Genomic DNA, 23,066 nt, shown 5'->3' with positions numbered 1-23,066 from the left:
CCTATTCATGTGTCTAACCAGATGCGTTTTAAATGTTGTAATTGTACCAGCCTTCACCACTTCCTCTGGCAGCTCATTCCAAACACGCACCATCCTCTGCGTGAAAACATTGACCCTTTTAAATCTTTCCCCTCTCACCCAAAACCTATGCCCTCCAATGCTGGACTACTCCACTCCCAGGGAAATGACCTTGTCTACTTACCCTATCCATGCCCCTCATGATTGTATAAACCTCCATAAAGTGACCCCTCATCCTCGGACGATCCAGGAAAAAGAGCCCCAGGCTATTCAGCCTCTCCCTGCAGCTCAAATCCTTCAACTCTTGCACCATCCTTGTGAATCTTTTCTGAACCCTTTCAAGTTTCACAACATCCTTCCGATAGGAAGGAAAGCAGAATTGCACACTATATTCCAAAAGTGGCCTTCTTGTTATATAAGTATATGTCTCTTGTCAAAGAGTAATGGGGCAGTCTTGGTGGGCCAAATGGCCTAATTTCCTCCTATATCTTATAGATTTATTCGTGGTTATTACTTCCTACGTATATGGTTGTATTGCTGGAGGTCAGTTATCTCAGTTCCAGGACATGTCTGCAGGAGCTCCTCAGCATCTTCAGCTGCTTCAATGACACCATAAGGTCAGAAGTGGCGATGTTCACCGACGATTGCACAATGTTCATCATCATTCATGACTCCTTAGATAATGAAATTGTCCATGTTCAAATACAACAAGACCTGGATGATATCCAGGCTTAGGCTGACAAATGGCAAGTAACATTCATGCCACACAAATGCCACGCAATGACCATCTCCAACATGAGACAAATTAACTACTAGCCCCTTACATTGAAGCTATTACCATCAGTGAATCCCCTATCAACATCCTAGGAGTTACCACTGACGAGAAACTCAAATGGACTCAACCATATTAATAGAGTGGCTACAAGATCACGTCAGATGTTAGGAAATTCAGAAACTTACATCCAAAGCCTGTTAACCATCTGTAAGACACAAGTCAGGGTGCGATGGAATACACATGCTTGCCTAGATCAGTGCAGCTGCAACAACACAAGAAGCTTGACACATCCAGGTCAAAGCAGCCACTTGATTGGCACTACATCCACAAGCAACTACTCCCTCCAGCACCAATGCACAATAGCAGAAGTATGCACTATCTACCAAATGCACTGCAGATATTCGCCAAGGTCCATACGCAGAACTTTCAAAACCCATGACCGCTACCCATTTAAGGGCAGCAGATACATTGAAACATCACCACCTGCAAGATCCCCTCCAAGCCAATCACTATCCTGGAGTTGGAAATATATTGCTTCTCCTTCAGTGTTTGTGTGTCAAACCTTGAATTCCCTCCTTAAGAGCAGTGAGAGTCTATCTACAGCACATGGATTACGGTTCAAGAGGCAGTTCATCACCGCATACTCGGGGACAAATCGGAACAGGCAATAAAAACTGGCCAACCAGCAATGTCCATGTCTCTTGAGTCAATAAAAAGACATAACACTTGCAAGCCCTGTGGACTATTATTAGAAGAGTTGGTGGAAGCGTATTTACCCAAAGAAGACCCCATCACAAACTGATGCCAGATGCAGACATCTTTCTTCTCCTCCAATCTTGTTCCCTCTACGCTCCAAGATTAAGAATCATCTTTAGGTCAGGGCTTTAACTGAAGTTCAATCATACATTTTGTGATGCTCTTGGGTTTCTTTGAGCTGCCTCTATCACAATTATCTCAGCAGAGGCCTGGAACTAGGTTGCCTAAATCTCTTAATCTAAAAAGGGTGGAAAAAACCAGTCCCAAATTAGGAGATTTAGCAAGACAATTGTAGAAAACACCTCATTCTTCTAAAAGAAGAGTCAAACAAAGGAAGTTATTTCATTAATTGGACAGCTAGAATAATGGCACAATGCCATAACAGAGATACACAATAGAGATTCAAAGAATGAACATGACAATAATGACTTGCATTTCCATTATCCAGTAATCTCCAACTTCGGGAAATATGACAGTGCCATGAAAGAAAAGGGATGTTTTCCCCTCTGAAGGTGCACTATAGTTTCTAACAAACTCATGAAACAGAATATGTGGCTTTGTCCCTGTCAGTAATATCAATTATAAGGGAAAGCTCATTTTGTAATTAAACGAATCAGCAGAAATAAATTTAAGTAAATTCAGAAAGACACTGCTTTCAGAAAAATGGGTAAATCCTGCAAAATTGGTGATACAGAGAATCATTATTTAAGGGCTGATTTCTAAGCTAATCGAATTGCACAAACACATAAAATTAGTTTCATGTGCAAAATATGTTCCTAAAATAGAAATGTATTCCAGTTGCAATGGCGTGTTACTGAATATTTACTCCAAACAATGTCACGTAACAGTTTTTATACCATCTTCAATATTGCCCGATCAACATGTTCAGAACTATATTAAACACTTCTGGAGCAGGTGGGACTTGAACCCCTTCAGAACCATTGTTTTGGACCACCAGGAAATATAGCCCAGAAATTACAGAATGAGTTGACAAGTTATACAAATTGGCAAATTAATTTTAGAACAGGCAACTTGTAAAGTCATCAGCCAGGGTGACAAACTAGGCAAGAAGTGTACTTCATGAAATAATATCATAATAGCCAATGAAGACAGTGAAATATTTCTCAGAATCTTATGGACTCAACGTGCCCAGCAACTAATCAACTGAGCAAATAGAAAGTTGAACGATATAACCATAACACAATCAAAACTGACAGTAGGGATCTCTTGTGGTACAGTGATAGTATTCTTGCCACTGAGCCAGAAGGCTCAGTTTCACATTCCACCTGCTCCAGAAAATGTGTAGTAACAACTCTGGACAGGTTGATTAAAAATAACTCAAAATTGACAGTTCTCTAGTCAGACACCCTGAATACCCTATCGAACTCAGTCAACAAAACACAGGGGAAAACCTGCAGGCAGTGCAAAGATCTCCGAGTTAGGGTCTGAGTTAGGAAGAAAAACGAATCATATAACTACATAGTATGGAAAAAGTAAAACAAACAAAAACCGAAATTCTTGGAGAGTAAGCAGAGCCTGTGGGAGAAAACAGTTAACTGAAGTTACTCCAGAAGTTGGACCATGGGACTTAATTCGGTTTTCCCTCCACAACTGCTGCCAGATCTGTTGAGTTTTTGTAGCAAATTTTGGTTTCATGTTTTTCAATATTGCCAATATCCGCAATTCTTTGTTTTATTTATGGAAGATGTAAATCTCGATAAAAAAATTAGAAAATAGGATTCAAACGAGTAAAGATCCAATCTAACACAGGCATTAGCAATGTGTGTATCACACAGAACACTCAATAAATGGAATGGATAGACAAGCAAATCCAAGAACGTTTGAGATCACTGAATAAAGAATTGCATGCTACCATATCTGCTTTTTAGGTTCTTTCTAGATGGGTAAAGGTTGGCCAAACTTGCTGTAATCATCTTCTAAAAGGTCAGTAAAATGCAACATGATATTACCACCTTTTCCACCCTCCCCTTCTGTCTTGACTCAATGGAAATACTGGACAGCCTTACTAAACTAATTAATTTTCTTCAATCGTAATTAAATTTGAACCCCATGACTGATTTATCTTTACCTTTTCACTACAATAGACTACAGCAAGATTACTATAAATAAATGGTGAATGTACTCACCTGATACAGCCATTTCCACTGGAAAGGCACAATGATTTTGATCAGAATTGCTATGATCCGCGTAAAATAAATGTAACACACAATCTGGAACACAGAGAAGCAAAACTTGCATTTAAAGTACAGCAATATGACAGGCAAACCTAACAGAATGCGTTCTTCATTTAAATGCTATTTATTACAAATTAACTAGTGGAACTCAAAATGGGGTACCATAGGAATAGCAAAGAAATGTGTCATGGGATTCTTTAAAACTAATAATCTAAAAATGTTAACATCTGATGTATAGGATCTTGATTCAAAACATTAGATACTAGAGTTACTGTGCCAACTGTTGAATGAATTGTCCAGTTTACAGTTCTATAGCTGTCTTCTTCAAAACTCATCACTCTAAATGTCAACTCAGTTCAATGGGGACTAGCTGATTTCAGTTGGGTAGGTACTGTAGGTTACTAGAACAAACAGCAGGACCTGAGGGCTAAGTAGAAATAAGATCAGCTAAGGTTCCTGCTCCCGATCATCATCTAATAGTCCCCAACTGAAGACAACACAAGTAATCATTAGCTAGAAAATGAGCAAAGTTCAAGGCTGAGTACACTGCCGATATTCGTTTCTGAGACTCAATTGTCAAGGATAATTACTTGAATGTGATATTGCAAGGTTGATGCCTCTAAAGATTCCATTGTGATTGCATATTTTTGAGTGAGACAAGATTTAAAAAGGGTGTAACATATCAGACAAAGTAGGAATGGTAAACACAATAATGAACCTTAACCTGATAAATTCTGTTATCTAACATATAGAGATACATTTTCACCAGAACAACCTTTTTTTCATTTTTATTATACCTTAGAGCTCTCTATCCTGTAAAGCAACTTAAAAGATACAAGCTCAGAAGTAAATTAAAAGGTCATCATTTTTAAAGTCTGATTAAGCTCTCAATCCCATCTTCTTGATTAAGGATTCTATTTAATGGGTAAAACCTCTTGGAAAGCAAAGATGCAGACATTTACACTTGAGTGGTTTCATGGAGCTTCACAGAATGAGTTAATTAAAATAGATTCTCATAGAACTTATACGTAGAGCTGAAAGCAGATCGGTGGGTGAATAAGGTAGGGTTAGCATTTGTCCTATTTTGATCATTTATAATTCGTAAGGTCTTCATTTTGGGTTTATAGTTCATAAGGGCAATAGTGCAGTAGCCCAGAGGATGAGGACACGAGAGTAATTCATATTATTTTAAGGTGCAGTTTTAAAAGAGAGAAGTCGGGAACAATTCCAGTGGCAGGGATCATAATGTGTGCAGGAAATCTATAGTTCCTGGAAGTCCAAGTTTCAAAACCAAAGCAGTGTCTGGGGATACTGTGCAGCATCTGTGAGGCTCAGAGGACAGCATATAAAGGTGATCAATGTGCAGGTTAAGACTCCACAGGCAGGAGGGAATGGATGACCAGCAGGCAGAGCAAGAGGACTAGGCAGACACTGCAGAAATCCCCTGTGGATATTCCTCTGCAAACAGATATTCCTCTTAAATATAGAAAGATAGAAAATAGGTGCAGGTGTGGGCAATTCAGCCTTTCGAGCCTGCATCACCATTCACTAGGATCATGGCTGATCACGCAATCACAGCATCCCATTTTCATCCTTTCCCCATTCCCCTCGACCCCTTTAGCCTCAAGGGCCACATCCAGCTCCCTCTTTAATATGGCTAATGAAGTGGCTCCAACGGCTTCTTGTGGGAGAGAATTCTACAAGTTCACAATTCTGAGTGAAGAAATTCTTCCTCCTCAGTCCTGAATGGCTTACCCCTTATTCTCAGATTGTGACGTCTTGTTTTGGACTTGTCCAACATTAGGAACATTCTCCCCGCATCTACCCTGTCCAGTCCCACCAGGAATTTGTGTGTTCCTATGATTTCCACCCTCATTCTTCTAAATTTCAGTAAATTCAAGCCAACTTTTCTTCATATGTCAGTCCTGCCATCCTGGCAATCAGTCTGTTGAGCCTTCGCTGGACTCCCTCAATAGCAAGAATGTCTCCTTTAGACTAGGAGACCAAAACTGTGTACAATACTCAAGATGTAGCCCTGGATAACTGCAACAAGACATCCTTACTCCGAAACTCAAATCCTCTCACTATGAAGGAAAGCATACCATTAGTTTTCCTCACAATTAGTGGATACAGTTAGGAGCGAAAGTAACAACAACAAAATCTGTTGCACCACAGTTGGCTATGCTGCACAAGAAAGGAGGAATAAGCATAGGAAGGCTATCATAATAGGGGATTCAATCACAGAGTCAAACAACAGGGAAACAGACCCTTTGATCCAACTAATCCATGAAGATCAAGTTTTCCAAACTCAACAAGTCCCACTTGCTTGCATTTGGCCCACATCCCTCTCAAGCTTTCCTACTGATGTACCTGTCCAAATGTCTTTTAAATGTTGTAACTGTAACTGCAGCTGCCACTTCATTTGGCAATTATTCCACATACGAACCTGTGTGTGAAAACGTTGCCCCTCAACTCCCCTTTAAAATTTTCTCCTCTCATCTTAAAAATATACCCCCCCAGCTTTGAAATCACCCACTTTAAGAAATCCTTTGCTATTCACCTTACCTCATGATTTTATAAACCTCCATAAGGTCAGCCCCTCAAATGCCTACTACACTCCAGTGAAAAAAGTCTCAGCTTATCCAGCCTCTCCTTGTAACTAAAACCCTGCAGTCCCAGTAAAATCCTTGTAAATCTTTACTGAACATTCGCTAACTTAACAATATCCATGCATAGCAGTGGGGCCAGAACTGTACATAATACTCCAAAGCTGGCCTCACCAACATCCTTTACAACCACAGCATAATGTCCCAATTTCTAGACTCAGTGGTCTGAGCAATGAAGGCAAGCATGCTAAACACCTTCTTAGACACCCCGTCTACCTGTGACACAACTTTCAAAGACTATGTACCTGAACCCATAGGTCTCTCTATTCAACAACACTATGCAATGTCTTAACATTAACTGTGCAAGCCCTGCTCAGTTATTTTATGAAAATAGTGAAGGAAATAAACGCTTTTATGGCCAGAAACAAGGTGGTATGTTGCTGCTGAGGTGCTAGAGTCAAGGATGTATTGGAGCAGCTCCAGGACATTCTGGAAGGTGAACAGCCAGTGGCCAAGCTACATAATGGCACTAAAAAACATAGGTTAGAAAAAAAAGGAATGAGTTTTTAAAAGCAGATTACAGGGAGTTAGGAAGCAAGTTAAAAAGTAGGACCTCAAAAAGGTGCTGATTTCAGGATTGCTATCAGTGCCATGTGCTAGTCAAAGTAGAGAATAACAGGATGTATCAGATGAATATATGACCAGAGAGATAACGTAATGAAGGAGGATTCCTGGGACATTGGGACTAGTTCTGGAGGTGGTGGGACCAGGACAAACTCAATGAGTTGCAGGTGGACAGGAGCATCCTTGGGTATGCATTTGCTAGCATGGTTGGGGAAGGTTTGAACTAAAACAGCAAGGCTTTGGGAATATATACTAGAAAAGAACAAAATAGAAGAACTAATAAAAAGAAAATGGGAAATAAGAAAAGTGATAAGCAAAGAATTCAAAGGCAAGAATCAAAAAGGGGCCACAAAGCAAAATAATGTGAGCAAGACTAAGGGATGGCACAGTGGCTCAGAGGATGGCACTGCTGTCTCACAGCACCAGAGATCCAAGATTGATTCCACCCTTGGATGATTAACCATGTGGATTTTGCACATTCACCCATGTCTGCATGGTTTCCTCCAGGTTCTCTGATTTCCTCCCAGATGAGTCAGAATGGATTGGATGGGCTGAATGACCTGTTCCCACACTGTCAGGATTCTATGACTAAGAATGTTAAAAGACTAGCCTCAAGGTTGTGTGTCTCAATACACGATGCATTGGCAATATGCAAATAGACATAAACTGGAATGATATAATTGGGATTAGTTGACATGTGGCTACAGGGTTCAGAGAAGGAACTGAATGTCATTCACACATTCCAGGAATTCAAGCTTGAGGGTATCCAGTTTTTAGGAAGGACAGACACAAAAAAAGAGGTTGAGTAGCATTGCTGTCTAAAGAGAACATTAATGCAACAGTGAGAATGATATTAGCTCTCGTGAAGTAGATTCTATATTGGATGAATTTAGAAACACCAAGGGCCAGAAAATAGTAGTGGGGGTTGTATATTAACCCTCAAACTGTGGTGGTAATGTTGGGAAGCCATTAAACAGGGAATTAGAAACACAAGCAATATAGGGGGTTATAATTATGAGTAATTATTGTTTGCCCTATGTACAAATTGGGCAAATCAAATCAGCAAAAAAAGCGTACAGGAGGAATTCCTGGAGTGTGCACGGCATGGTTTTCTAGATCATTATATTGGGGAAGCAACTAGAAAACTGGATATTGTGTCATGAGAAAGAAATTGGCAATTTACCTGTGCAAAGTCTCCTGAGAAGAGTGTCCATAATATGATGGAATTCTTCCTTAAGATGGAGGGTGATGGGGCTAATTCTGAGACCAGGGTCCTGAATCTCAATAAAGCAAACTATGATGGATGGGGCGTGAGCTGGTGATGATACACTGGGGAATGCTACTTCAAGGGATGACCGTGGATAGGCAAAGATAAACATTTAAAGAGCAAATGGATGAACTGCCACAATTGTTCATATCTGTCTGACATAAAAATAAAATAGGAAAGATGGCCTGACTGTAGCTAATATGGAAAATTAGGCATGGCATTAGATCCAAGGAGGCGACATACAAAATGACCAAAACAAAACAGAACTGAAGGTTGAAATCTAAACAATTCCCACCAAATGAGGTCAAAAAGATTGATTAATATGCATAAAGTAGAATATGAAACTTGCAGGGAATGTACAAACTGATTGCAAAAGCTTCTATAGATGTGAAGAATAAAAAATTAGGTAAGATCAATGTTGGTTCCTTATAATCAGAAACAAAAATGTTTTAGTGAGGGGACAAGCAGATTGATTCTATCTTCACAAAAAGTACACAAATAATATCCATGAAATGTTGGGAAACATGGGATCTACTAAGAGGAGGAACGTTATGAAATCAGTATTAGCAGAGAAATGGTTTTGGGGAAATTGATGGAATTAAAGGCCAATAAATCCCAGGGCCCAATAATGTACATTCCAGAGTACTTAAGGAATTAGCCCTACAAATAATGGATGCATTGATGGTTATCTTTCTACATTCTATTGACTCTGGGAAAGTTACTATGGATTGGAGTGCAGCTAACGCAACCTCACTATTTAAAAAAAGTAGAGAAAAACAGGGAATTAAAGAGTGTTTAGCATGACATTGGCAGCAAACAAACATTTAACAGCAGATCATTGAGAAAAGAGTGACAGGATTGGACAGTATCCAGCATGGATTTCCAAAAGGTAACGTCTTGTTTGACAAATCTGTCAGAATCTTTCAAGAATATAACTCGTAGAATTGATAAAGGAACTAGTGGATATGATGTAGTTGGATATCCATAAGGCTTTTAATAAATTCCAAACAAGAGATTAGATTGTAAAAGTAATGCACGTGGGTTTATGGTCGTGTACTAAGATGGCTAGAGAACTTGTTGGCTGACATTAACCAAGGGTAGAAACAAATGGATTTGCGTCATTGGTGCTCGGATCCCAGTTATTCACAACATGTATTAATGATTTAGATGAGGGAACTAAATGTAACATCTCCAAGTTTGCAGGCAACACAAAGCCTGGTGGTAGGGTGAGCTGTGAGGAGGACGCAGAGTGTATATAGATAAACTGGACAAGTTAATTGGGAAAATGCACGGCAGACGAAGTATAATGTAGATAAAAGAGAGATTATCCACTTTGAGAGCAAAACAGGGAGGCGAGTATCTGACTGGTGACTGATTAGGAAATGGTAAAAGGAAAGTGTAACAAGGCCTGGGTATCCTTGTATCCAGTCACTGAAAGTAAGAAGCAGGTGCAGCAGACAGCGAAGGTGGCAAATGGTATGTTTCCCTTCAAAGTGAGAGAATTTGAGAACAGGAGCAAGAATGTCTTCCAGCAATTGTATAGCACCTTGATGACATCATACCTGGAGTATTGTGCGTCACTTTGGTCTCCTTATCGGAGAAAGGATGTTCTAGACTAGGAAGGAGTGGCAAACTGATTTCCGGGATAGCAAGACTGACAAGAGAGACCAGATTAGTTAAGAGTCATTACAGAAACCTAAAAAATTCTAACAGGACCAAGCAATGTAAATGCAGGAAGGATGTTCCTGATGACTGGGGAGTCCAGAATCAAGGGTTACAGTCTAAGGATGTAGGGTCGCCCATTTAGGAGTAAAATGAGGAGAAATTTATTCTTCAAGAGAGTACTGAGGCTGTGGAATTCTCTGCCACAGAAAGTAGTCGAGGGCAAAAATATTACATTGTTTCAAATAGTAGTTAGGGCTAAAAGAATGCAAAGGCAGAGGAAGGAAATAGGAACAGGATAGTGAGTTGAAAGATCAGTTCTAATCATACCGAATGATAGAGTAGGCTTGAAGGGCCGAATGGCATGCTTCTACACTTACTTTTTATGTTTCTATATTGAGCCAGGACAAGCAACACTATTGCACCAGTAAGAAACCCAAAAATACAGCAGCTTAGAATGTGCAATACTAACCCAAGTACTATAAATTCCAGTTCCAGTCAGCAAACAAATTCCATGGGGATCCAATTGCCTTACAATACTTATACCTGTGTTAAAACACTCGGGCATTGAGAGGAAGAAATTGAGGCGATTTGGCTCGATACAGATGTTTTGAAAGACCTAAACAATTTGGCTAATTCTGAAATCTAAAACACTGGGTTAAATAACAGGTTTGAGGTTAGGGTGGGGGAGATTGTGAGATCTGAAAAAGGTATATTTGAGTTGAATTGTTAGAGATAGACTGACAGAAAGGAAAGAGAGAGAACAAAATAAATTATTTAAACATGTTTAAAATTTCAAAGAAGAATCCAGTCCTCCTTAAATTCACCTATTTCCAGTTTTAATCGACATGGGATGAGGGCAGGTTATGAATCCACTCTCAACAGGTACATTGGTCACGGAGACCTTTTAAAGGGACTATGTACCATCATTTTAACAAAGCTTACACTTTTTACGATTTGGAGATGCCGGTGTTGGACTGGGGTGTACAAAGTTAAAAATCACACAACACCAGGTTATAGTCAAACAGGTTTAATTGGAAGCACACTAGCTTTTGGAGCGACGCTCCTTCATCAGGTGATAGTGGAGGGCTCAATCCTAACACACAGAATTTATAGCAAAAATTTACAGTGTGAGGTAACTGAAATTATACATTGAAAAATTGATTGTCTGTTAAGTTTTTCATCTGTTTGAATATCATGATAGTTTCACTTCTTTCATGTGTAAATCACAAAACCTTTGTTTAAAAAGTTGCATTTTCAGGTTAGCTGTTAACAATGGTGATAGCTAGACAATATGTTGAAGGTGGAGTAAGTGAGGACTGCAGATGCTGGAGACCAGAGGTGAAAAGTGTGGTGCTGGAAAAACACAGCAGGGCAGGCAGCATCCGAGGAGCAAGAGAATCGACGTTTCGGGCATAAGCTCTTCTTCAGGATTGAGGCTGGTGTGCCAAACTGGCTGAGATAAAAGGTAGAGGGGAGGGAATTTGGGAGAGGGGCGCTGGGAATACGACAGGTGGAAGGTGAGGATGATAGGCCGGAGAGGGAGTGAGGGTGGAGAGATCGGGAAGAAGATTACAGGTCAAAAGGGCGGTGCTGAATCCGGGGGTTTGGACTGAGATAAGGTAGGGGGAGGGGAAATGAGGAAGCTGGAGAAATCTACATTCATCCCAAGTGGTTGGATGGTTCCTAGGCGCTCTTCCTAGAGCGTCGCGTGGCCAGGGTCTGGCGATGGAGGAGGCCAAGGACCTGCATGTCCTTGGCTGTGTGGGAGGGGGAGTTAAAAGTGTTCAGCCACAGGGCAGTTGGGTTGGTTGGTGGGGGTGTCCCAGAGGTGTTCCCTGAAACGTTCTGCAAGTAGGCGGCCTGTCTCCCCAATGTAGAGGAGATCACATCGGGTGCAGCGGATACAGTAAATGATGTGTGTGGAGATGCAGGTGAATTTTCAACAGATATGGAAGGATCCACTGGGGCCTTGGAGGGAGGTGAGGGGGAGGCAAGGGCGCGAGTTTTGCACTTCTTGCGGTTGCAGGGGAAGGTGCCGGGAGTGGAGGTTGGGTTGGTGGGGGGTGTGGACCTGACAAGGGAGTTGCAGAGGGAGTGGTCTCTCTGGAATGCTGATAGGGGTGGGGAGGGAAATATATCCCTGGTGGTGGGGTCTGTTTGGAAGTGGCAGAAAATACGATGTATCTGGAGGTTGGTGGGGTGGAAGGTGAGGACCAGTAGGGTTCAAGGACGGAGGTGCGGGAAGTGGAGGAGATGCGGTGGAGAGCATCGTCGGCCACGTCGGAGGGGAAATTGCAGTCTTTGAAGAAGGAGGATGTTTGAAGGGGGGGGAAGAAGAGAGAGGAGAGAGAGAGCGCGCAATGATGGTCATCTATAATGCAACATGAACTCAACGTCCCGGTTGAGGCCCTCCCTATGGGTACCAAACTTAGCTATTAGCCTCTGCCTGTCCCGAAGTCCACCTTGGAGGATGGTCACCCGAGTGTCCAAGGTTGAATGTCCTGGACCACTGAAGTGTCCCCTAACTGGGAGGGAACCCTCCTGTCTGTTGATTGTTGTGCGGTGCCCATTCATCAGTTGTCGTAGCCTTTGCTCAGTTTCCCCAATGTACCATGCCCTCAGGGCATCCTTGCCTACAACGTATAAGATAGACAATGTTGGCTGAGTCACATGAGTATCTGCCACGTACACGCGTAATGGTGGCATCTATGTCTACACTCTGACATGTCTTGCAGCACCTACCGTGACAGGGTTGTATGGAGTTGTCCCTGAGAGCCGGGCATCTTGCTACAAACAAGGGAAGGTCTTGGTGAGATGCTCATTCTCATTGATAATATGTTGCAGGTCACAAAGAACACGGCATAGTTTTTCAGCTCCTGGGAAATACTGAACAACAAAGGGTTGCAGCATGTATCTGTCTCCTGAGGAGGTCATTACGGTTCCTTGCTGTGGCATGTCGGAACTGGCGGTCGATGAGTTCAGCATCATATCCTGTTCTTGTGAGGCCTCCCAGAGTACTTCCAAGTGTCTGTCACGTTCCTCCTCATCTGAGCAGATCCAGTGTACGCATAGGGCTTGTCCATAGGGGATGGCTGTTTTAATATGTTTTGGGTGGAAGCTGGAAAAGTGAGGTTGTCTGTGGGTTTGTTGTAGAGTGTGGTGCTGAGGTGTACATCCTTGATGGAGATGCATGTGTCCAAGAATGAGACAGATAGACGAGAGTGGTGCATGGTGAATTTGAGGGTGGGGTGAAACTTGTTGATGTCACTGTGTAGTTTTATCAGTGACTCCTCACCATGGGTCCAGAGGAAGAAAATATCGTCAATGTACTTGGTGTATAATGTTGGTTGGAGATCCTGCATAGAGAAGAAGTCTTGTTCGAACCTGTGCATAAAAATGTTGGCATATTGGGGTGCAAATTTGGTCCCCATGTGTCTGGATGAAGAACTGGTTGTTAAAGGTGAAGACATTGCGATCAAGGATAAAGCGGATGAGTTATAGGATGGTGTTTGGAGATTGGCAGTGTCGGTGTTGAGTACTGAGGGTTCATGGGTTCATGTCACATCACAGGTGACCACCATTGCATTATATTCATATACACACACACAGACACAGACACAGACACAGACACTCACACATGCACCCCCTCATAGACTTAAGACATTCTACACTCACTACACACACACACACTTACTTTGTGGGGTGAATTTGTACTTGCAGAGTTACATTGTACTTTGCTCAAAAACTGCATGCATGCAAAAAAAACTCCGTTATCTCACTTTTTAGATTAGAATCAATCTAAACATCATGGCATAGACAGAGAACACAAGGGGCTAACACCTTCAACATATTGTCGAGCTAACACCATTATTAACAACTAACCTGAGAATGCAACTTTTTAAAAAAAGATTTTGTGATTTACACTTGAAAGAAGTGAAACTATCATGGTATTCAAACAAATTAAAGACTTAACAGACAATCAATTTTTCAATGTATAATTTCTGTTACCTCACACTGTAAATTTTTGCTATAAATTCTGTGTGTTAGGATTGAGCCCTCCACTATCACCTGAAGGAGCGACGCTCCGAAAGCTAGTGTACTTCCAATTAAACCTGTTGGACTATAAACCTGGTGTTGTGTGATTTTTAACTTTGTACATTTCTTTCTGTTGTCATTCAGGTTTTAGGCCACATGATGCCTTGCAACTAGAAATACTGCATGCAAAAGGTTAAGTGCTTTTAAAGCCAAGAAAAGCAGGAATGCTTCTGTCAGGCACAGCAATCTACCCTGTAAATGCCTGAAACCTCCAAGATATTCCTCAATTCCAGCTTTCCCCATCCAGGACTCTCCCTTCAAGAACCTGGAACATGATGAGTCAGCTTCCCAATCATCCCATCCTTAACCACACTTAGTTGTTTATCATCAAGTAATGGAAACAGGCTCTTCAGCCCAACTTGTCCATTTTGACCAGATTTCCTAAATTGAACTAATCCCACTGGCTTGATCTTGGTCCATATCCCTCTAAACATTTCTATCCATGCACCGGGACAAATGTCTTTTAGATGTGATTGCAACACTTTCTATGGCAGCTTGTTCCATCACTCTCTGCATGAAAGAGCTGACCCTCAGGTTCCTTTTACATCTTTCCCCTCTCGCCTTAAACCTATGCCCTTCAGTTTTGGACTCCCCTACTCTTGGGAAAAAACCTTGGCTATACACCTTATCCATGCCGCGCAAGATTTTATAAACTTCTAAAGTCTCCCCTCAGCCTCCTGTACTCCAGTGTCAGTCTATCCAGCCTGTATAATTCAAACCTTTCAATCTCAGTAAAGCCCTTCTAACTCTTTTTTGTACCCCTTCCAGTTTAATAATATCCATCAGCTGTGACTTCTTCGTGATTCTTCTTTTTCTGATGAGCAGCCACAATTTCAACTGGGCAGGCAACCTGGAAAAATACTCAGTTTCTAGGTTTCTGAACCATCAATCCTACCCCAGTAAACACTGAGGCCATGGAGCAGTGCCTTTTACTTGATTGCTCACCCTGGCAAAATTGTTTCCCTTTGATCACATCAGGAGAATAAGCTGAAACTTACCATAACATAATAATGTCTGAATAGCTTCAGTTTCGCCAAGTTAACTGCAGCTATAAGAAAACAGAGAAGTAAGAAGTAATAGGATTTTAACAGGAATTAACAGAGAATCAACGTAAAACTTTTTCTAATATGATATCTACCTATTTACGAGGTTTGTTTTGCAAACCACCATTCTGCCTTTATTATGTTTTTTTTTAAGAAATCAAGCTTTGTAGCAAAAGATATCATTAAAGCTAGCTGAAATATGGGAAAAAGGTATGATAAACCTTTCATTCTGAACACCCATGAATTGCAGAAGGAAGGACGAATGGCAAGGAATTCTACAATTTCAGAGTTAGTACAGAAGGAGGCCAGTCTCTTACGTATGGTCTTTCAATCCATTCTGTTCCATTCCCCTAATCTATGCCTGTAATTCTGCAAGTTGATTTCTCAAGTGACCATCTAATTTCCTTATGAAATCACAGATCTCTCCTCTTCCTTCATCCTCAAAGGAAGCCTGGTCCAGACCATGATGACACACTGCATTTAAAAAAAACGCTCTTCCTCACATTTCCCTTGCATCTCTTTCCCAAAATCTCAAATCTGTGTCCCCTCGTTATCGCACAAATGGGAACAGATTTTCTTTGCCTACCTTATCTAAACCTTTCATAATGTTGATTATCTTAATCAAATCTCCCCTCAATCTCTTGCTCCAAGGAGAGAAACACCTGTGGGAAATAATAAAATAGGATAGGGTGCAGTGGAATGTTTACTTCGATTTGTGGTGATAATGCAAGAGCAAGAGAATCTATAGTGCCTAGATCAACATGAGTGGAAAATTCAGACATATTATTCACAGAAGAACTAAGAGCAACTATCAAACACACAGAATAATGCAAGCTCTAAATCTAAGTACAGGAACATCTTAACTAATGTAAACACTAAAGTTATAAGAGCATCAGAAGCATGCTTGTGTAATTCTGTGTGTGCTTCTGTTGATGGGAGTCCATATAAACTACATCTGGTTTCTCCAGCCAACTATGACGAATTCAGAAAAGGAAACAAATGGCCTGTCAGCCAGTGTATCTCAGGTTTTCTGTTCTGCAGATGGTAAGCCGTGGTTGCGGCTGTTTGACAGGATGGTTAATAGGTTATAAGTCAGCAGGTGCTTAGCCTCCTTACATCGTTTGAGAGTGAAGAGTTGCTCTGAGCTATTCTCTGGGCAACTGTGAACTAAATAAAAGAGACTTTTACACAGAATGTTCCAGCATTAAATATTAATGGCTGCTTAATTCTGTTCATTCATGAGCTGCCACAAGACGACCCTTGTTAAATATTTGTACTGAGAAAGAATCCAATCTCCTCTTCCCAATTAATGCTTATTATTTAGACTTACACATGTGTATGGAAGTTTTTGTTGCCAGTGGAGTTGCACACAGCATGTGTTGCCAGCTTCAGCTGAGGAGCATGGACAGGAAGTAAAAGCAACAATAGGTAGAAGACTGTGATTTGAAGGAACAGTGTAGAATCAAACAGCACAAACGGTGGCCTATCATATCTGTTTTAGTTCTCTGAAAGAAAATTAGTCCTACTCTTTTACTTTTCTCCTCATAACACTGCAAATTTATCCTTTTCAAGGAAATATCATATTCACTTTCTCCCACAACAGACCAATGATATATATGTGACAGAAGTAGAGGTGCCACACATTGCTAATATATGCTGCAAACTGAAAGTCATAAATATGACTTAATCAGGGGCTAAATATTAACACCATGATAAATACATGAAACACTCATTTAATACCCAAATTCAGAACTATAAGGTTTGAATACAACATAGCATTTACATTAACAAATAATTATTTTTGCAAAGCATTCTATAAAGTGAATATTATGGATCTAAATCTACACACAATAAGTTGCAGAAATTGAGAACTGATCAGTTTCCAAAACACTGTCAATTATATTAATGTAGTTCACAAAACCAGCAGGAATTTCTTAAATTTTCAATATACTTCCTGATGTTTTGCTAGGGTAGGTTTGATACAGTCCAACAGAGACAGAGATGAAGCAAACTATCCTGTTTAATTTATCTGGCAAGTCTGGGCTGGTATCCAATTCCTCTCATAGAATGTTTTTTTTCAAAAAGAAAGAATCCAGTTCTAATTTGAATAAAGCAGACTTAAAGTGTTGAATAAGTCACACATTTGGAATACACTTCTTTACTGCAATGCATCAGCATCTAAACCAAAAACTTCAAGTGCTGCATACAATTTATTCCAAATACGACATGCCACCAACTCGCTCAATTGCTGTAAAGTGCAAATAAATGATTGAGCTCTTCTTTTTCAAACTGATTTACAATTTTCTGCAAAATAAACTACAAAGTATCAGTTCTGATTAGGCATGAATCATATGTAAAAACCATTTCTTTTTATTTTTCTATAGTTTCAATGGAAACTGAAATGGGAAAAGGATCAGCTAGCAACCAATAGTTGCTTGGTCTGTGAATTTATCATTGTCAATCACAAAAATGTGACTGGATCACGGACAGGTGAACATTTTGTGGGTGTGAATGAAATAGGCAGGTGCCTTTGAACCTCTGGAAAGGGAGGTGTTGTATATTTCACTACTTTAAAAACCTAAAGCCTGAAGAAAACCAGTTTATTTTCCCTCACCATTTGCTGTAAGCTGTGGGCTATGCACCAATAAATCAGAAAGCTATCTCAGTGCGAACCACATGGACAGGGACTATTCAACTGCCTTCCCAGCTCTCCGATCCCTTCCAACACACACACAGACACAAAAGAAATTGGTATAGAACATAGAAAAATAAAGCGCAGTACAGGCCCTTCGGCCTTCGATGTTGCGCCGACCAAAGCCTACCTAACCTACACTAGCCCAATAACCTCCATATGCTTATCCAATGCCCGCTTAAATGGCCATAAAGAGGGAGAGTCCACCACTGCTACTGGCAGGGCATTCCATGAACTCACAACCCGTATCTGTCTTGATGCACATATGAGATAGATTTATAAGGGGGTTACTGGAATTATATATGACTGCAGTTTACTTGTGCTCAAAACTTATTTATTTGGAGCAAACAGTAATTCTTGTTAAGTGCAGAAACGCAGTCAGTGCAACTTGTCAACTTGGATCTCAAAAGACAGGTAAATTCAATAATTTTGCAAACTTGTGTAAAATCTTTAACTTTCGTAATGACTCTAGGAATAGTGCCACTTGATTTTGAGGGTATTACCCCAATGAGGCAATGACATGGTGATGAGGAAATTAAATTCAGATCTCAAAGTAATTTTTATTTTTGGTTAATTGAACTACTGTTCACAACATTTCATATCACATATAGTAGCATGGATGCTATGGTCAGGAATGAATAATGAAGAAAGCTGCCTCTGAAGGTCTAGTGGTCTCTTCTTCAGACTTCACTTTTCTGTTGGTAGTTTAAATCTTGCACTAAATCAAGGGCAGACCCGCGATAGCAACGATGTCAGCAAGCTGAGCAAACTAGGAGTTAGAACCCTTGCTGATATTTCTTTATTTTTATCATTTGTGGTTTAGAAGTTAATTGCGAGTTTATGCTTTTTCAAAGAACCCTCTAGACTTTTCTGGAGATGTATTCTGCTCAAACAGGGATCAGATGCTGAATGCTAACTGGGGCCTCACAGTGAGGCAACCAGTCAAAGATAAACCAAAGTTCAAACACTGATTTCTGAACTAAGTTCAAGTTAAAAGGATTGAAAGCTACAGGATAAATGTATGATTGCTCCCTCATTGTCCTCTCATTATCAATTTACTGAACGTTCAGACATCAGAATCTCAGTTATAAGTATTAAGTGAATATTTCTCGGATCGGCTTGGAAACTAGTTGTATGCAACGATGACTTCAGAAATCAAACAAGATATAACCTCATAAGTCTGAGGTGTTACGGATAATAGAGTCTGCTTAAATGAACTGGCCAGTTATATCTCATTTATTTTATTCTACTGATTTATCCCTTAACCGTGTCAGTTCGTCTGTCTGTCTTTGTGAGAAAGCAGGAGTTGAGAATTGAAGAAAATTGGGTTTAGGTCCTAGGCATTAATCACTTTTTAGCTTAATTTTCCCCTGTTAAAGCTATTGTGATATTAATAAATAGTTAAATCTTTCACTTAAGCTATAAATCTTATCAGTTATTCACAAATTCTGGTATTGAATAATCAGAAAGTCTGGTCAGGAATCATTGAGGTTAATTTTGAGGGTCAGTGAATGTGTTAATTTTATTTTGTTACAAATATAGGAATAGGTAGATTGATTTGATTTGATTTGGCTGGCTGTCCTTAGTATGAGCTGTCAGAAGAAATTTTTCTGGTGTATCAAACCAAACAAACTGATACTACCATTATTCAAATGGGGCCTAAAGTCAGCACGTCCCCTTAACTCTTGCACTGTATCATTTTGACAAGTCTGCTTATTCATTTAAAGAAGAAACCATATTTTATGAATAAGCAAAACAAGTGCAATAACCAAAACCACAATCTCAAGCAAACTCCTCAGATGTAGTTCACCAGCCAAGAATCATGGCCTTCAGAGACTGTTGCATTGTGTTCCTGCTTCTGATTGATGGCCTCAATAATGTGAGAGATCAACAATCATTGATAATTGATTTTTTGGTTCCTTATCACATTCAATCCATTAGTTGGAACTCGGCCAAAGTGGGAGACTTTTCTTCTATTCATAAGTTTTGTACACTTGCCTGATCCACCCCTCAGAAATGTTACAAAGGCATCTAGGAAATTTTGTTAGCCTCATACTATGTTGATTGTGGATTGACATTCACAAAACAACTTGGCCTATCACGAAAACTAAGAACTTTTCAGAATCATCTATGTTGGCGCAGACCACAGCATTCATTGTTTCGCTCTCCACCGATAGGGATGGCCTTGTGGCTATTAATCCAGACACTCAGGTAATGTTCTGGGGACCCAGGTTTGAATCCCACCATGGCAGATGAAACAATTTGAATTAAAAAAAAAGGCTAAATGCCCTGAATGCCATGGCTTTCTCTAGAGCATTTACGACCCCAACTCGCTGTTCTTATGCTTACAAGTATTATGAATACATCCAGGATATGCAATCAACAATCCCATCTGCTAATGCATCAATTACTGGAATTCCAAGTTTGCAAATCCAGCAAGTTTGAATGAATTGTTATACTCTTGTTTAAATTGAAAATGCATGAATATCTAATGTGAATTTCAAGCCAGGAAGACTTAACAGGAAGAAGCTATAAAAAAAGATATCCAGTATCCTTAGTAGCAGCAACCCACTATAGTACATGGTCACACCGATTAAGGATAACTCTTCATGCTGTAGTCTGATGTAGTCACATGACATTCAGTCAGATAGGTTAAATAAATGTCTGTACAAGCTAACACATAGGTTGTAGAAGAGTGTAGTTGAGTTACTGGCCGAGGAGATAGACATTGACGTGTACTCACTCTATTTGATAAATGAACGAAACACAAACACTAAAATAAATACAATACATTGACACATAGACAGAAAAAGCATAAAGAGAGGCCAAAAACTAATACTCCAAATTCACAAAGGTTTTTCACATTTCTGCTACAAACTTTGTACAACTGCTATTGTAAATATGTGTATGAGGATGCATTGCGAAGGGGAGGTGCTCAAGCAATCTTCAAAAATAGGTCCTGAACTGAATTTATGAACTCTTCAGATATATAGCTTTAAAAACCCTCTCATTCTCATAAAACTACATTAATTTATACAAAGTAACTTTATAATTTATTGATGCAATGAGGTGAAAGTCTCTTTCATTGTGGATAACACTAATAAAGAGAAACAAATTGACTATTTTTGATGATTAAGTAAATGATTTACACTTTTGGTGTGGCTTGGTATAATGGGCCTTGATTACCAGCGCAATTCTCCTACCAGAGTCACAGATGGACAGCACAAAACAGACCCTTCAGTCCAATTCATCCTTGCTGACCAACTATCCTTAATTAATCTAGCCCCATTTGTCAGCATTTGGCCCATATCCCTCTCAACCCTTTCTATTGATATACCCATGTCGCAAATGCTGTAATTATGCCAGCCTCTACCATTTCCTCTGGGAGTTCATTCCATACATACACCACCCTCTGTGTGAAGTTGTCACTTAAGTCCATTTTGAACACAGTATTCCAAAAATGGCCTAACCAATGTCCTGTACAGCCACAACATGACCTCACAACTCCAATACTTAATGTACTGACCAATCAAGGCAAGCGTACCAAATGCTTCCTTCACTATCCTGTCTACCTGCGACTCCACTTTCAAGGAACTATGAACCTGCACTCTCTTTGTTCAGCAACGCTTCCCAGGATCTGATCAATAAATGCATAAGTCCTGCTCTAATTTCATAACACTAGACTGTTGAAAAGGAAATGCTGTGACAACTGGGAGGAACTCAAAAATAAGACAGGTGTTTCTAACCTTAGATATTTAGCACACATTATAGTGCTGCAGCGAGCAACACAATATACTCATTACAGAGCAGTGAGGAGGACTAGGACTTGAAGTGTATCAAAAAACAATTTGGATTAAGATTGTGTCTTTCTACAGAAAGCCTAAATCAAAAGATGGCCTCTCCTCCACAGCTATCTTGAATATTTATAGAGCCTCTATGAAGCAGTAAAAACTTCAGCTTTACCAAAAATAATTTCACACGGGCCACATATGGTAAATATTCGGGCAATCTCGGTCAGAGAGCTGGAGGGAGGTTTTAAGAGGCACTTTAAAGAAAAAGGGAAGGTTAGTGATATTAAGAAAGAACTCTAGGGGAGAGAGTTAGGCATTAATAGATGATGAAGGGCTTATGAAGGGCTTATGCCCGAAACGTCGAATTTCCTATACCTTGGATGCTGCCTGACCAGCTGTGCTTTAACCAGCAACACATTTTCAACATTAATAGATGATTAATCTACTTCCAGACATTTGCCAACAATGGTCTATATGCAGAAGGTTTGGGGGAATGGCAGGCCTAGTTCTGACAGGAACCAAAAAAAACTCATCTTTATCATCAGGGAGCAACACTAAATATTCTTATCTTCCTCACAGTCAGAGTTGTGTATTATTCTTGATCAAGGTTGCATCCGAGTAACTTGGTTTACAAATCTTTCCCATGTCAGTTCATAATCAGCAGCAGAGAAATCCAAAACATGACCTGGAAAAACTTGCTCTTTGATTTTAATCAACTAATTTCTAGACAGTGCCGCTTAATTTGGAAATTACTGGACGAAGAACTGCAAGTCTGAGCCTTAGGAATATACATCTATTCCCTCTTTGCGTACAATGAATTCTGCAATGACAGCACTGTTTCTCTTTGAACCCAGGTATCACGACATTTTTGAGTTTAGCATGAGAAGTCCAGAAGTGAATCTAAATATTTGTAATTCACAGAGGATAGTTAACTGGAGTCCAACCAAACATTAACAAAACTCTTAAAAATGCAGAGACACCCAGGCATCATTGGTGTTTAATAAAAAAATACTTTGAACTTTACTTTTACAGGTGTATCCAGCATTTGTGAATTCCCAGAGATACGCAAAGTATTGTGCAACTATTCTGATCATAAAATTCTGCCCAGCAATATGGGTTACTAATGGAAGAAACAAACTGTTGCTGCAGCTTTCTGCCTGCTGGATATAAAATGAATTTAAGTCAATTATATAGACAATAAATACTCCAATTACATTGTTCAGCAATCTTCAACCTGAAACTCAATTACTGCTACAGCTATCAAGAACTCAAATTACCCATAAGGTGATTTACACAGAGTGCTCCAAATTTGAACTGCCTATTCTTATACTTTCTTTGTCCAAATTCTTGTTTTGCTTTTATTCTGATGAATCATAGTTAATGGAATATGGCTTCTTCTTTACTTGATGCACTTTGATGGCCTCTCCTCACTCTATAGAAGGAACAAATATATAGATAAAAGGCCATGGCATCCATTCCATTTCCAAAAGGTTAATTCATCTTACCTGCCTCCATGCCACCCACTGTCAAACCCTGCTC

The 23,066-nt window shown here is 40.0% G+C and overlaps 1 protein-coding gene across 3 annotated transcripts in view; it reads right to left on the bottom strand.

Annotated features, from left to right (window-relative positions):
* The window catches only part of gpr107 (G protein-coupled receptor 107), a 103,915-nt gene that overhangs the window by 33,994 nt on the left and 46,855 nt on the right, over positions 1-23,066 (bottom strand). For 2 of the 3 annotated variants that reach the window (XM_060841500.1, XM_060841501.1), the window contains exons 15-16: positions 15,000-15,049; positions 3,697-3,780 (exon numbers count right to left, since the gene is read on the bottom strand). In XM_060841500.1, coding sequence (XP_060697483.1) covers positions 3,697-3,780; positions 15,000-15,049 — 134 coding nt within the window. The remainder of the gene's footprint in view (positions 1-3,696; positions 3,781-14,999; positions 15,050-23,066) is intronic. The other variant, XM_060841502.1, reaches the window with a different exon arrangement.

The sequence above is a fragment of the Hemiscyllium ocellatum genome, chromosome 21, assembly GCF_020745735.1.
Source record: "Hemiscyllium ocellatum isolate sHemOce1 chromosome 21, sHemOce1.pat.X.cur, whole genome shotgun sequence".
NCBI lineage: Eukaryota > Metazoa > Chordata > Chondrichthyes > Orectolobiformes > Hemiscylliidae > Hemiscyllium > Hemiscyllium ocellatum.
The sequence above is the reverse complement of the archived record's forward strand: the minus strand, read 5'-3'. Positions and strand labels throughout refer to the sequence as shown.